The sequence below is a fragment of the Ochotona curzoniae genome, unplaced genomic scaffold, assembly GCF_017591425.1.
Source record: "Ochotona curzoniae isolate NIBS_2020 unplaced genomic scaffold, NIBS_Ocur_1.0 patch420, whole genome shotgun sequence".
Classification (NCBI taxonomy): domain Eukaryota; kingdom Metazoa; phylum Chordata; class Mammalia; order Lagomorpha; family Ochotonidae; genus Ochotona; species Ochotona curzoniae.
Window position 1 is genome coordinate 1 of NW_024466996.1, and position 15772 is coordinate 15772.

The 15772-nt window shown below is 49.8% G+C and overlaps 1 protein-coding gene and 1 pseudogene across 1 annotated transcript; one reads left to right on the forward strand and one right to left on the reverse strand.

Annotated features, from left to right (window-relative positions):
* Window positions 1-78: 78 nt before the first annotated feature.
* LOC121167668 (protein YIPF1-like) lies at window positions 79-12648 on the reverse strand. Its single transcript, XM_040997220.1, has 5 exons — window positions 12562-12648; window positions 11761-11840; window positions 2896-3056; window positions 389-469; window positions 79-192 (listed from the first exon to the last, which is right to left on the reverse strand). The coding sequence occupies exons 2-5, from the start codon at window positions 11789-11791 to the stop codon at window positions 79-81; spliced, it is 387 nt and encodes a 128-aa protein (XP_040853154.1). The 5' UTR covers window positions 11792-11840; window positions 12562-12648.
* LOC121167667 lies at window positions 9141-10416 on the forward strand (annotated as a pseudogene).
* Window positions 12649-15772: the final 3124 nt, after the last annotated feature.

Below are 15772 nucleotides of genomic sequence, written 5' to 3' on the forward strand. Positions count from 1 at the left end.
AATTAAAGCCACCAATCCTCATATACTGCCCACTGTGAAATTCTCCACTCTTCAGGCAGCCCAAACATCTCCTGGCCTTCAGTGGCAGCAGGCAACACACATACCATAGAGATCAGGGTTGCTGCGGATGTACAACCTCACAAAGTTTTTTCCAGGAATCGGTAACAGAGACCCTTTAATTCTGTCGAAGACCTAGAAAACATGGTAGTCCACGTTAGGCTTTTTCTTTTGTATGAGGAATGTAATAAATTCAACCACTGCCAAATTCCACATGCAAACCATCCCTTCTGTCTGACCACTTCCGGTACACAAAGCCACTCACTGCATCTGAACACTGTGGAAACAGCTCAGCTACCCAAAAAGGCCAGGGCTCTGCAACTCTACAAACCTGGTACGTGTCCACATCGAAGAAGGTTTGGTAGTATTCAAACGTCCAGAAGGGGGAGCTCTTCTTCTGTCCGGCAAGTAACTGCAAGAGGTTAAAAAAAAAAAAAAACAGTGAACCGCGACACAATCTCCTAACTGCAGAGAGAGGAGGATGGAGGGAACTAATGGCAAATTAAAATGTCCCACACACCTGCATCCAAAGACCAACACCCAACCCAGCTACACACAGGAATGAACACATCAGACCAGCAGGCTTCAAATCCTGGGCCCCCTGCTATGGGGAAACTTCAGTGAACCCCAAGGCTCCTCTCAGACCCATATTCCCCTACCTAAAAAGATTGGCTAGGGCCGGTATTGAGCCTGGGACGCCGGTATCCCCCATGAGTGCAGTTAGGGTCCCAGCTGCTCCACTTCAGACCCAGCTTTCCACTCATGTGTCCGGGAAAGCAACAGAAGATGGCCAAGTGCTTGGGTCCCTGCCACCCATGTGGGAGTTGCAGATGAAACTCCTGACTTCAGATGGGCCCAACTCCTAGTACTATGGCCATCTGGGGAGAAAAGCAGAGGAGAGAACTGTTGGTCTTGCCCATGCTCTCCGTAACTCTGCCTTTCAATAAACATAGACATCTTAACAAAGAAGAAGAAGAGGGAGCAGAGAATGGCCCAAGCGCCTGGGCCCCTGCCTCCCACGTCAGAGACTGGGATGGAATTCCTGGCTCCTGGCTTCAGCCTGGCTCAGCCCTCGCTGCTGGAGCCACCAGGGAGAATGGAGCAGAAGATGTCTGTCTTCCCCTGAGTGACAGGCTCAGGTGGGAGTGTCTGACTCAAGCACTGCAGGTGCACCGGGTTCTGGGCAGTCAGTCATGATTCAATTCATCAAATAGCAGCAGAAACAGTTTTTCTGAGACCCAGCAATGTACACACGGAAGCCCCCCTCCTCCTGAGCCTGTTACTGTGAACCCACGCAAGCCCACACCTGTTCTCCTTGGAGTTCTCCTCAGCCCATCTCAAGGGCCCATCAAGCCCAGCCCTGGCACAGACAACCCTACTTCTCATCTGTCTCAGGAGCTATGGACTCTGATTCATTTTCTTGCCCAGCCACAGGCTTCTGCACCTTACCTATCTTTATGCCTGGTCTTACTGTTTAAACTCTTTCAACAGCTCCCAGTAGTTGTCAAAACACAGTGCATCCTTGCGGCAAAACCTGGCCTACTGGGAAACCTCATCTCCTGTCTCGACCTACAGTTTGCTTCCAATTTAGGTGAAGATGGGAGGTATTCCTGGGCGTTGGTGTTGTGGTATTGTGGATTAAACCACTACCTGCCATCTTGGAATCCCATGAGCACAAGTTTGAGTCCCAGGTGCTCCATTTCCAATCCAGTGCCCTGCAAATGTTCCTGGGAAGAGTGCAGAGCATGGTCCAGGTGCTCGGGCCATCCCACCCACGTGGGAGACTCAGGGAATTCCAGGCTCCTGGCTTCAGCTTGGCCTAGCCCCAGTTGTTGCAGCCACCTAGAGTGACCCAATGGGAGGAAGTCCTTTCTCTCAATCTCTCTTTTTCTATAACTCTGCCTGTCAAATAAATAAGTAAATTTTTTAAGGCAGTGTTGGTGGTATTCCTCCTCTGTGCCACATAATTTCATGCCTCTGTGACTTCAGCAACAAAGTTCTCTTTGCTAAGGTCACCTACCCTTCACCCTGACCCCCCTCCATTACTCCCCTCTGCTTGTGCCCATTGCACAGACCATAAGGATGCACGTGCCTGTTTCCCCCTGAAAGGCAGAGGCACGCTGTCAGTCTCTGCTGCCACCGCCTGGCACTGTATTGGACATACAGTAGGTGATGAGCAAATGCATTAACAAGTTGTTTTTTTTTTAGAAGATTTATTTATTTTTATTGCAAAGTCAGATATACAGAGAGGAAGATCTTTTGTCTGATGATTCACTCCCCAAGCAGCTGCAATGGCTGGTGCTGTGCTGATCTGAAGCCAAGAGCCTGGAGCCTCTTCTGGGTCTCCCAAATGGGTATAGGGTCCCAAAGCTTTTTGGGTCATTCTCAACAGCTTTCCGAGGCCACAAGCAGCGAGCTTGATGGAAAGCAGAGCAGCCTGGATTAGAACCAGTGCCCAGATGGGATCCTGGTGCATGCAAGGTAAGGACTTCAGCTGCTAGGCTACTGTGCCAGGTCCCATGAACAAGTTTTAAAACATTCATGCCAAAGTGCCTATTCAAATCCAGGCTGCTCTGCTTTGGCCCTAGCTCCCTGCTAATGTACCCAGAAAGGCAGCAGCAGATGGCTCAAGTGCTTGGCCCCAAGCCACCCACAAGGGACCTGGATAAAGTTCCTGGCTCCTGGCTGCAGTCTGGCCCTGCCCCAGCTGTTGTGGCCATTTAGGGAGTGAACCAGTGAATGGAAGATTCTGCCTCTTCTTCCCTCTCTGTCACTTTGTCTTTTTAAATAAACAAATCTTTCAGAAAGAGGGAAAAAAGTTCAAAGACAAGTTCCAACCTCAGTTTTGTCAGAGTCATCATTTCCCAGTAACTCGTCGTCCTCCTCTCTCCCCAGGCCTCCTGGGGGTCCTGCATGGTCGTCTGGGGTCTCAGCAGGCTCTTTAACACTTGGGGCACCAGCAGGGTGGGCTGCTAGAGAAGCGGCGGAATCGCTGAATTCTGGAAGGAATTAGAGCACAAAGCCTTAGAAAAGTTCTGCTGCCAAATTCAACACAAGCCGTCCAACTCAGCTCTGCTGCGGACCCTCTCTGACACAGGCCACAAAAGGCTTCGAAACAAAGCCCCTTCTAGAAGTCAACCCCACACAGAAAAAGGACTGCAAAACCACAGGAAAACGGATTTTAGTCCCGAATCAGCTCCTTCCTAACCATGTGAGCCTAAATAAGCAACATTCTTCATAAACCTCGGTGTGTCCACCTGTAAAATGGAGAGGCCAGTTAGGTCAAAGAACTTGGGGAGAATGAGGAATTTTATCTAAGTAAAATCCTTAGCACGGAATCTGGCTCAACCAAAACCGCCCTCCTGATTTAGTGCAAAAAGAAAAAAAAAATTTTTTTAAGATTTATTTATTTTTCTAAGATTTATTTTTATTTATTTGAAAACCAGAGTTATAGAGGGAGAGGCAGAGAGAAACAGAGGTCTTCCATCCACTGGTTTGTTCTCCAAGTGGCCACAAGAGCTGGACCAGGCCAAAACCAGGAGCCTGGAGCTTCACCCAGGTTTCCCACATGAGTGCAGGGACCCAAGGACTAGGCCCAGCCTTTGCTGCATTAGCAGGGAGCTGGGTGGAAAGTAGAGCAGCTAGGACTCAAACTGGTGTCTATATGGGATGTTGACACTGCAGATGGCAGCTTGATTAGCTATGTCACAATACTGGCCCCAGCTAAAAAATTTGTAATGGAACTTACTTTTTTCCCCAGTGAATTCTATGTAACCACTATACAAAATTTAAGAACAAAAATGAGGGTGGGAGTAATAAACTAAAAATCCTTCTGGGTCCCACCACATAGAGGCAAACACCTTTAATATTTTTGCTCTATTTTGCTTTCTTTACAGAGTGAGACTTGTGCACAGGACACTCTATTATTCATTCAACAAATACCTCCCATGTGCCCACAGGATGCCCCGTATCGCTCTGAGAGGTGATCACACTACCAAAAAGCATTCTGTGATCTGCTTTGTCTACTGGGGATCACCTAGGGGGAAAAATGTCTTCTGGTTGAAGCAGTGTTTGAAACACACAAGGAATGTGGGTGTGCGGGAAGCTGGAGGTTACCTACCAATATAATTAGCAGGTCAAGCAGCACAGACACTTGCAAGGCTCTGGAACCACACTGCAGCGCCACTTTCCAAAAGGACCTTACTGATTTACATCCCCCAGTAACAAGCGCCAGAACCCTCCACGTAGTGTTGCTGCATTTGTGCGAAGCTCCCATTCCTGGCATGGCAAGAGCTGGGGCCCTCACAGAACTGAGTTCACACTGACTGCCTCAGCTACAGGGAGGTCTTCTGGAGAAAACCAAGTGACTAGAATCGGGTGGTTACTATGTAACAGTTACTCAAGCCTCAGCTTCCAGCACTGAGCATCACAGCTCCAGAGCTCCGTGACCTCAGCCACTCACTCCCCTCCTCCCTCTCTGTTTCTTCAGGTATAAACTGTGAGGAATTCCTATCTCAGAGATATATGCAAGAATGATAAATACTTTGGTGGGGAGCAGTGCGGTAGTATACAGGCTAGTCCTCCACCTGCAGGGCTGGTATCCCTTAGGGCGCTAGTTTGAGTCCTAACAACTCCACTTCCCATCCAGCTCCCTGCTAATGGCATGGGAAAATAGCAAAGACTGGCCCAAGGCCTTGGGCTCCTGCAGCCATGTGGGAGACCTGGAAGAAGTTCGCGGCTTCTAGCTTTGGTCTGGTCCAGTTCTGGCCATTATAGCCATTTGGCAAGTGAACCAGGAGATGGATGAGCTCTGTCTCTCCCTCTCTCTCTGTACTCTGACTTACATATTGTTATAGCTGCCATTTATTAACTGGAAAAGGCACTAACTTTTCAAAACATGGCCATGACTTTGCTAGAGAGAATCAGAACAGGGAAGATCCACTCAAATTGCATACCCTCAAAGCAGCAGCTGACCGGTGGGATGACATGCCAGAGCAAGGACAGGGCCACCCTGCTGTGGTCCAGGTTTGGGCCAAATATTTATTTCTTGATTTCTGCCTCTTACTTAAATGACATTTCAAGTATAGACACCAACACGACATAAGCAGGTGGTAAGGTTTATTGAGAGTGAGGACTACAGATATACATGGCCCATGTTCATGGAGAGTGAGCCAGGAAGGGAAACAGTAATGCACAGATGGCTACCTTCCATCCTCACAGTCTATCCACAGGAAGCAAGGGAGGAAGCGGCTGTGCGAGCAAAGTGCTTGAGAGATGAAAAGAGCAAGCCCCTCCCCAGCACGGGCTTTTAAGAGGGCTTGAGAGAGGAGTGGTTATGCAATAACACAACACCACCCCTACTTAAGTCCCAGATAACAATGGGTACGTGCCCTTTGACATACAGGTGGACAAAAAGAATTATACAGGCAGGGGAGTTGTGGCTTCCAAACTAGCAACTCTGTGAACTGGTTGCCTACCAAGTTCCTATCAACATGAGAAATAAGCTCAGGGGAAGCCAAGACCTTGTCCAGAAGACGGGTTTAGCAAAGCCTTCCGGGGACGAGGCCACCTCAGAAGGACAGCCAGAGGTGCTGAGGACAACATCTCATGCCAAGAGGCCAAGCCAGAGGGACTGCAGATGGCACCCCATGGTGATTCTGCACTAGCTGGACTCTCTTGCCCGTCTCTGACCCGAGGGCAAGCAAGGGTCCTGAATTCTACCAGCCACCCTCTCTGCTTAGGCATCCTGGCATACCCAAAGCTACCCTGTGCCACCTTTCCTCTCCTACCATGATCCTGGCAGCCACAGGCTCCTGAACTCTACCTTCCTCATGTGACAGCACCGTTCCTCCAAGGGGAAGCTTCCTGTGACACCACAGCATCGTTGGCAATCCCGCACCACTCCTGTCTCCTGCCCCACAAGCCTCGCTTTGTGCCAGCCTCCCTCACCTGTCACCCAGAACGCAGGACCCTCTTCCACCCTTTGCAGCACACGGCCTTGTGCCTCAAGGACTCTACAAGTGGGGTTCTCTGCCCTTGAACTTTCTCCCACTACACTCCCAGACAGGATGAAGTGACATGAGTCAGCACTGTGGCGTAGTGGATTAAGTTGCTACCTACAATAGCAGTGTCCCCTAAGGGTGTTGATTTCAGACCCAGATGTTCCATTTATGATTCAACTCCGTGCTTATGCCCTGGGAAAGCAGCAGGTGATGGCCCAAGTGTTTGGGCCTCTGAGTGCATGTGCAAAGACCCAAAAGAAGCTCCTGACTTCAGACTGCCCCAGCTCCTACTGTTGCAACCATTTGAGGAGTAAACCAACAGATGAAAGATTTTTCTCTCCCCTCCCTCAAACTCCATTCCTCTCTTTCTCCCTCTGTGCCACTCTGTCTTTCAAATAAACAAATCTTTAAAAAGAAAAAAGGGGCCTGACACGGTAGCCTAGAGGCTAAAGTCCTCGCCTTGTACATGCTGGGATCCCATATGGACACTGGTTCTCCTCCCAGCTGTCCCGCTTCCCATTCTGCACCCTGCTTGTGCCCTGGGAAGGCAGTTAAGGACAACCCAAAGCTTTGGACACGGTACCACATGGGAGACCAGGAAGAGACTCCGGGCTCCTGGATTCAGATCAGTGCAGTTGCAGCCACTTAGGGAGGTCTTCCTCTCTGTCTCTCCTTCTCTCTGTGTATCTGCCTTTCCAATAAAAATAATAAAATAATTTTTTTTAAAAAAAGGATGAAGTACAGAAGAACATAGCAAGGCAGCAAGCATTGTGCCTATAAGCCGGAGGACTGTCCCAAAGAGAAACAGCAAGCACCGCGAGCTGCACGTGTGCAGTGAATGTGGTATGTAAGGAACACGAGCCTGTGTGGTTAGGACAGGGAAAGGACAGGAGCAGCAGAACTGAAATCTTGTGTAGTGGGGGCAGGACCACGTGGGGCCTCCAATGTGAGGTGGGAGCTGGCAGAAGATTCTAGAAAAACAGCAAGACTGGACTTGGCTTTCAAAGGATGATTCAAGGGTGCAGTGTGATGGCTCAGTAGCTAGATCCTTGCCATGCATGCGCCGGAATCCCATATGGGTGCCAATTTGTGTCCCGTCCCAGCTGCTCTGCTTCCCACGCAGCTCCCTGCTTGTGGCCTAGGAAAGCAGTCAAGGATGGCCCAAAGCCTTGGGACCCTGCACCCACGTGGGAAACCCAGAAGAAGCTCCTGGCTCCTGGTTTCAGATTGGCTCAGCTCTAGTATTATGACCACTTGGGGAGTAAACCAGTGTACTGAACATCTTCCTCTCTCCTTCTCTCTATAAATCTGCCTTTCCAATAAAATAGATAAATAAATCTTAAACAAACAAACAAAAAAGCAGAGCTATTGATCATCAGTCAGCAGTGCACATGTATGACTATTAGCTTAATGCACCAAGTTTGCCTGTGAACAGGGACTTAAAAGCAAACAAAAACTGCGACCGACGGAGACCCCCAACGAAAGAGGTAAGTGGGAACATGGACCGGGTCAGAATCAGTGCAGCACATAGCCTTTTTTTTTTTAATGAAAGGTTTTGTTTTTTAAATTAATTAACTTTTATTTATTTATTTTTAAAGATTTATTTATTATTACAAAGTCAGATATACAGAGAGGAGGAGAGACAGAGAGGAAGATCTTCCGTCCAATGATTCACTCCCCAAGTGACCGCAACAGCCAATGCTATGCCGATCTGAAGCCAGGATCTAGGAACTTCTTCCGGGTCTCCCACACAGGTGCAGGGTCCCAAGGCTTTGGGCCGTCCTCAACTGCTTTCCTAGGCCACAAGCAGGGAGCTGGATGAGAAGTGGAGCTGCCGGGATTAGAACCAGTGCCCATATGGGATCCCGGAGCATTCAAGGCGAGGACTTTAGCCACTAGGCCACGCCGCCAGGCCCAGTACATAGCTTTTTATGTGTAACTTTTTAGTGAAAAGTGGAGTAGAAGTAACTAGGCAGCAATAGAAGCTACATGTGTGCATAACCCTTGCCTCCATAACGTGACTGAAAACAAAACTAAAAGTAATAAGAAGAATAAAAGTTGCCCGATTAAATAAATACAAGATTTCCCAGATTTTTCCAGTGAGGAAGACGAGGATGAGATAGAAGAAAAGCAGTTAAGAACCACCCCATGCCACCTTACTCTTAAATCTGATCAATGACATTCCTGAGTGTTCGATATTCCCTGGAGACCTCATGAATTATAGTTGCTTTCCCCAATTATACTTAGTCAAGAAAATAATCAGCCTACATATGAAGGTTTAAATTGTAATGCCATCACAGCTTTTAAAAAGGCTTGTGTGTCCCATGGACCCACTTCTTTATATGTGTGGGAATACTTGAATGGTTGGAGAAGCAAACCAGATCCCCTATGCTTTTGAATAGTGGTAATAGTGAAAATAGGGCCTCCTCCTTCTCAATATTTACAATGGGAAATGTGGGGGAGTGATATGCCTAAGGAAAAACTGCGATCCTTAGGACAAGCATGGCGACAACTCCCCGAGGGTGGTGATCTTACCGTATGTTGGTTGGAGAGAGGCAATGGACTACTGGGCAGCAAACCCAACTACAAGTTGTGCTCACCCATGTACTGGATGCAACGCTGTGTGCCTGGCAAAAAAAAACTGACATTGGGGCTGAATTTGCAGGCAGTTAGGGTCTCTGGTCCCTGGTGAAGTTGCCTTTGTAAAATATAAAATCTTGCTTCTCCCCCATTTCTTGCCCTTCCAAGAACAGGTTCTTCCTAGCTTCATCCCTCAGTCCTAGCTTACGAAACAGAAGGGGATCTGGAGGACAGTTGATTCGATCTGTAGGACAAAGCAGATATTTTCAAGCAAGGGTGTGGCGACAACTGATGGGATCTATAGACAGGCTTTTGGGAACTTCGATACATCAATCAACTCCCTCTTGTTGACATGTAAATTCCAACAAGGCTCTTCTGTGAGCCTCTGTCCATAAAAGCCTGATGCTGCTAGCAAACGTACATGACTCTCTCTCCAGGCATCAGATCCATCACTGCCAGACAGTGAACAGGTCCTGAAAGCAGGTGGAAAGTGCGACTAAGATGGCGACCTCTCTGGGTCCCAACACCTACAACAGGCAGAACTGGGAGGATGCAGACTTCCCTATTCTGTGCCAGACGTGTCTGGGAGAATATCCGAATGACCAAAGAAAAGTATGGAAAGGAATGCAAAATCTGTGCCAGGACCTTCACAATGTTTCACTGGTGCCCCGGGGTCGCATGCATTTCAAGAAGACTGAGGTGTGCCAGACCTGCAGTAAACTGAAGAATGTCAGACGTGCCTCCTAGACCTTGAGTATGGCCTGCCCATCCAGGTTCGTGATGCAGGACTGCCTTTTAAAGATGACATGCCAAGAATGTCAACAAAGAATACTACACACAGAATATGCAGAGAGAAATTTCTAACTCTGATGGGACACGGCCTGTTGGCATGCTGGGGAAGGCCATCTCCACCAGTGACATGCTGCTCAAACTGGCCCAGACCACCCCTTACTTCAAAAGGAATCAGCCCCACATCTGTTCCTTCTGGGTCAAAGGAGAGTGTCAAAGAGGAGAGGAATGTCCCGACAGGCATGAGAAGCCTACAGCTCCAGATGATCCCCTTGCTGATCAGAAGAGCAAAGACTGATATTACGGAATCAACGACCCTGTAGCAGACAAGCTCCTCAAGCAGGCTTCAACGCTGCCCCGTCTGACCCTCCAGAGGACAAGACCATCACCACCCTCTATGTGGGTGGTCTAGGCGACAGCATTACAGAGACAGAGCTAAGAAACCGCTCCTACCAGTTTGGAGAGATCTGGACCATCACTGTCGTGCAGAGAGCAGCATGCCTTAACCCAGTTCGTCACGTGACAAGCTGCAGAAGCGGCTGCACCAAAGTCCTTTTACAAACTGATTGTCAATGGCTGCAGACTCAACATCAAGCGGGGAAGATGGCAGGCAGCCAGAGGAAAAGGAGAAAGATGGAACCACGGAACCTGGGATCAAGCTGGAACTTGTACCGGAACTGCCGGGAGCTCTTCCTCCTGCAGCAGTAGAAGCCTCTGCCAGTGACTTCAACCTGCCCCCAAGCGGTCCTCCAGCTGTGGTGAACATGGCACTGCTGCCACCCCCAGGTGTGGACAGCCCATGTTCCACCCGATGGAACCGCCCCCTCCATTCATGAGGGCCCCGGGATCAATCCACTATCCTTCCCGTGACCCCCAGAGGATGGGCGCCCTTGCCGGCAAACACAGCAGCCCCTAGCACATTCTCAACACCATGGAAAGGGTGCTTACAAATCCCAGTAAATGAATCTTGGAATAAATACATTTTCCTTCCTTAAAATAAATAAATAAACAAATAAGTAAGGTTGACTCTAGCTATAAAGTACAGAGTGAGAGTAGAAGGGAGGAACCAGGAAGCTCAGAAGGAAGATCAGGACCAAAGATGAAGGTGAGCTTAGATCACGCAGCAGCAGTGGCAGAGGTAGGGCAGTCAGACAGGACATGCGGCAGCAGTAAAAGTGCCGCGTGGGATGCTAGCACCCCACATTGCAGCAACCGTAGCATGGGGATCCCCGACCCTCTTTCTGACTCTGGCTTCCTACTGGTGCGTACCTTTAGGAGGCAGCTCCATCACCGCATGGGAGACCACAAAGAGCTCCAAGGTCCTGGCCTCAGCCTGGCCCGGCCCTGGCTACTGTAGGCATTTGGAGTGGGCAACCCACGGATGGAAGATCTCTGTGTCTTTGCCTTTTATGTAAATAATAAACTATTTTTTAAAAAAATAAAGAGAGGGTATGGTGCTGTAGCCTAGTAGCTAAAGTCCTTGCCTTGCATACACCAAGATCCCATAGTTCCCTGCCTGTAGCCTGGGAAAGCAGTCGAGGATGGCCTAAAGCCTTGGGACCCTGTACTTGCATGAGAGACCCAGAATATCTGCCTTTCCAATAAAAATAAAAAAATATTTTTAAAAATGTACTTATTTATTTGAAATGCAGGAGAAAGAGATCTTCCCACTGCTGGTTCACAACAGTCACATTTGGGGTCAGGTGGATGCCAGCAGCCAGAAACTCCATCCAGGTCTGCCACAGGTGCAGCAGAAACCCAAGCATTTGGGCCATCCCGGGCTCATCAGCACGGAGCTGGAAGGGAAGCAGAGCAGCTGGGACTCCAACCAGCACTCTAACGTGGGATGCTGGCATAGCAAGTGGTGGCTTAGCTTGTTGCACCACAACACAGCCCCTTACTCATCTCACCTTGAGAACCACAAGTGCCTGTGTGAGGCCCCACTCAGGCGACACCTGCTGATTATCCTTCATCACGTTCTTCTCCACAACGTCGTCCGTCCTACCAGTGTGCACACCTACCTTTGTAACCTCCACCCTCTAACACCACACCTAATGCCAGGCAGACATTCACGTACTGGCCAATGTTTGCTGAACTTGTAAAGAACTCTATAAACATCATCCGGAATTGCTGTGGCACACTGACAACGACTAACTGAGAAGGTCACTCGGTAAAACAAACAGCCAGAGCCTTGACGGGGCAGGGGCACTGTGGCTCAGTCCTTGCAACGGAGCTCCTTTCTGAGGGAGGAGGTACAGCAAGGCAAAGCCACTGCTGGAGGGAGAGGAGGTAGGCAGGCGGCTACAACAAGGGGAGACCCCAACCCATATACCTTCAAACTGCAAGTCATCCACGGCCGCCATTCAGCAAGCAGGCCTTCTCCCAAGCGGGACGAAGGGGCTCTGCAGGGGTCTAAAAGGAAAAACAGAAGCAGACTTAGAGTAACAGCGAAGCACCTGCCAGCAAGCCCTGTTTCAGCATGAGAAACACTCCTGCTTTTGCAGTGGGGGTCTGGTGGGTTGACTGAAAGATAACCCTTAAACATTAGACAATGCAAAAACTAAGCAACAAATCCTGGAGGTCCAAAGGTTCCAGCCAGGGGCTTCTGTCTGTGGCACCAGCATCCCATCAGCTGCCAGTTCGAGTCCTAGCTGTTCCATTTCTGATCCAGTTCCCTGTTTACAGCTTGGGAAAGCATCAGAGAGTGGCCCAAGTCCTTGGGCCCCTGCAACCAAAGATTCCATCCAGTCTCATGCTGTGTGGACGCTGAGGAATAGGTGCAGACTGGAGAGAGAGATGACAAGGGCAGCTAGTTCAGCCTGGCCAGTGGGCCTGGGCACAGGCTCTGGGGTTCACACAGACCCTGGGTTTGATTCTCAAGTCTGCGGCCTTTCTGTAGGGCATGCATTTGGCGAGGCCTCAGTTTTCCTCGTCTGCACAACGGGTTCGTTAGGGTATCTGGAAGAAGAGCAGAGTCACTAAATTCAAGTCTGCTAAGGCCCTAGAAGCTGTAGCCGGCACAATGAGGGGAGGTTGGAGCCTGGGACACCGCGGGGCGAAGGAAGGAGCTGGGCCGCAGCAGCCTGAGCGAACGGCAGACCCCAAAGCCCTTACGCAGCCCCGGCCGCCTCACCTCGCGGTGCTTGGCGTCCAACCTGTCCCGGGAAGAATCGGCCCAGAGCTGCTCCGCCTGGGTCAGGTGCAGCCGAGGAGTCGGAAGCCGGAGATCCGGGGTGGGGCGAGTCCTCCTTCTCCTCCTCCTCCTCCTTCTCCTCCTCCTCCTTCTCCCGGCAGAGCCCCGCCTTGTTAAAGAGGCCGCCGCACCCGGAGAAGAGGCTCCGCGGAGCCTGCGCGGGTGCCGCCCCTCCCGAGACCGACCCCCCGCGTCTGAGGGCGGCGCGCGCAGCGGGCTCCGCGGGATGTCCAGCACGCAGAGTCTGCTCTCTGGGTTTTTGCCTCTGTTCTTCAAGCCGGCTTGGAGACACCCGTGTCACTGGCCCACAGGAGCGTGGGCAGTAGAGGACACGTGTGCTGGAGCCAAGGGAGTCGGGCAGGAGCGCCGCAGGGCCGGACAAAGTCTGCAGTTGTACTCGGGCCGGGCAGGCTGCTCTGTGCATCCTGCATCCCGCCCTCGAGGGATGCTCCTGCATCCCGCCCTCGAGGGCGAGGAGCGAGGTGATGGGGGCGGCAGCGGTGGCCTTGGTTTCCTTTGATCCCCGTGGTATCTCACGACTACCTGGAAAGCGGCAGGCAGCGGGTAAACCACGGGGGCGCTGCGCCCCTGGGGCTGCCGGCACTATTGCAGCTCTGGTCCCCTGGGTTTTTTCTGGTCTGTGGGTCGCCAGCATTCCGCCCAGGGCGCAGGCACTCAGCGGCTGCTCCCCAAACACCAATTAGAGGGAACAGGCTCTCGCCAGCGGAGCAGGCAGAACCTGTATTCTTCCTCCCGCCAGCTGGCTAGGCGTTACATCGACCGATAATTGCAGGTTGAGCCATTGTGCCAACCCCAAGCCTTTATTTATTTTTTTTTAAAGATTTATTTATGTAAGAGAGAAAGAGAATCTGTTTATTTGCTTACTAGCCAAATGCCCATAAAACTCTCTGCCTGCTTGGGAGCTAAGAACTCCTTCTAGGTCTGCTAGAAACCCCATTATACCTCCCAGGGTCTGTGTTAGCAGGAAGCTGAGTCAGAAGCCAGAGCTGGGCATCAAGTGCAGGTTGGGATATGAGTATCTTAACTGGCATTTTAAGTGCAAGGCCAAATGTCCATCCCTCAAAGCCTTATTTTGCTTTATAATACAAAATAACTGTTTTATTTCTTTATTTTTATTTTGTTTAAAGGATAGAATCAGCCTTGAGAGATCTTCCATCCACTGGTTCATTCCCCAAACGCCTGCGGCCAGAGCCAGGCCAGGTGGAAGCCAGGAGCTTAGAGCTCAATCTGGGCCTCCCGTATGGCCGACTGGGCCCCAGGTGCTGCTGCCTTGCCAGGATGTGCATTGACAAGAAGCCAGTTGACAAGGAGAGTAGCAGAGTCTTGAAGCAGGCATGCCAACACAGGACGCAGGTTAACGCAGGAGTCACTTAGGCTAAGCAAATGGAGTCACTTAAGCTAATAGGGATTCTGAGGTCTTTCAATGGATTGAGTAATTGGTCTCCTGCCATCGATATAGGAAACCTGGGTTGATTTGCGAACACCCAGCTTTGGCCCCGGCCCAGCCCTGGTCATTGTGGCATTTAGAGAGTGAACCAGCAGATGGCTCTCTCTCTTTCTCTCTCTCTCTGTCAAACACACACACACACACACACACACACACACACACACACACACACACACACACACACACACACACACACACACACACACACACACACACACACACACACACACACACACACACACACGTCTTTGTGTACCCAACCAACCTCTAACCCTACCCCAGTCCCACCTTTGTCTCCCAGATAAACTAATTAAATGTTTCAATAAATAACACATCAAAGAAGAAATCTCAAGAGAAATGATTTTTGAAACTAGGTAGGCACTTGGTATAGCAGCTGAGACTCCATCTGGGAAGCCTGCACTGAATGTTAAGACTCAGCTCTACTGCACATCCAGCTCCCTGCTAAGGTGTACTCGGGGAGGCAGGAGGGGACAGCTCAGCTGCACGGGTCACTGCTACCCATGTACAAGACTTCAGTGGAGTTCTGGATTCCTGATTTTGGCCTGGCCCAGGCCCAACAGTTACAGGCATTTGGGGAAAAAAAACTAGCAGATGGAAGATGTGTGTCTGATTTCTGTCTCTTTCTCTCAGTTTTTCAGATATAAATAAATAACTTAGTTAATTCATACACATATATATATATTTGAGATTTATTTATTTTATTGGAAAGGCAGATGTTCAGAAAGGAGGAGAGACAGAGAGGAAGATCTTCCATCCGATGATTCACTCTCCAATGGTATTGTGCCGATCTGAAACCAGGAGCCAGGAACTTCCCTCCAGATCTCCCACACGGGTTTGGGCAGTCCTTGACTGCTTTCCCAGGCCACAGGCAGGGAGCTGGATGGGAAGTGGAGCTGCCGGGATTAGAACTGGCGCCCATATGGGATCCTGGCATGTTCAAGGTGAGGACCTTAACCATTATGCTATCGCACCCTAATTCATGAACATTTTATATGGAGAGGCCAATGACCCAGAATAGTCAACATTATGGTAAAGGAGACAAGATTAAAGAACATACACTGTGTGACTTAAAGACATGTTATAAAGCTGCAATCATCAAGACAGTGTGGTCCTGGGGAAAGAATAGACACACTTATCAACATAGCTACATTGTCACACAAGCATAAGTTTCACTGCCTTACAACTCTTATGTGTTCCATTGACCCATTCCTCTCCAAACTCCAATACCTGGACAGTCCAGATTCTTGCATATCTCTATTATTTGAGGCCCAGAATGATGGCTCAATTGGCTAATCCTCCACCTCCAAGCACCACGATCCCACATGGGCACAAGCTCATGTCCTGGCAACTCTGCTTCCCTTCCAGCTCCCACCTTGTGGCCTGGAAAAACAATAGAGGACGTCCCAAAGCCTCAGGACCCTGAACCTCTGTGGGAGACCTGGAAGGAACTCCTGGCTTTTGGCTTTGGATCAGCTCGGCTCTGATCATTGCAGCATCTTGGGGGTGAACCAGCAGATAGAAGATCTTTCTGTCTCTCCTTCTCTCTGTAAATCTTCCCTTCCAATAAAAATAAATATTTTTTTAAAAAATCACATTTTCTCCTATCATCTCTTCTAGGAGTGTCATAATTTTGGGCTCTACATTTAAGTCTGCAAGTGAATC

Coding starts and splice junctions, on each gene's coding strand:
- LOC121167668 (XM_040997220.1), bottom strand. CDS start 11,791: ATGGCGGCCGTGGATGACTTGCAGTTTGAAG. Junction 470..2,895: donor ATGACTCTGACAAAACTGAG/GTTGGAACTTGT, acceptor AACCTCTTGCAG/TTACTTGCCGGACAGAAGAA. Junction 193..388: donor TCGATGTGGACACGTACCAG/GTTTGTAGAGTT, acceptor CATGTTTTCTAG/GTCTTCGACAGAATTAAAGG.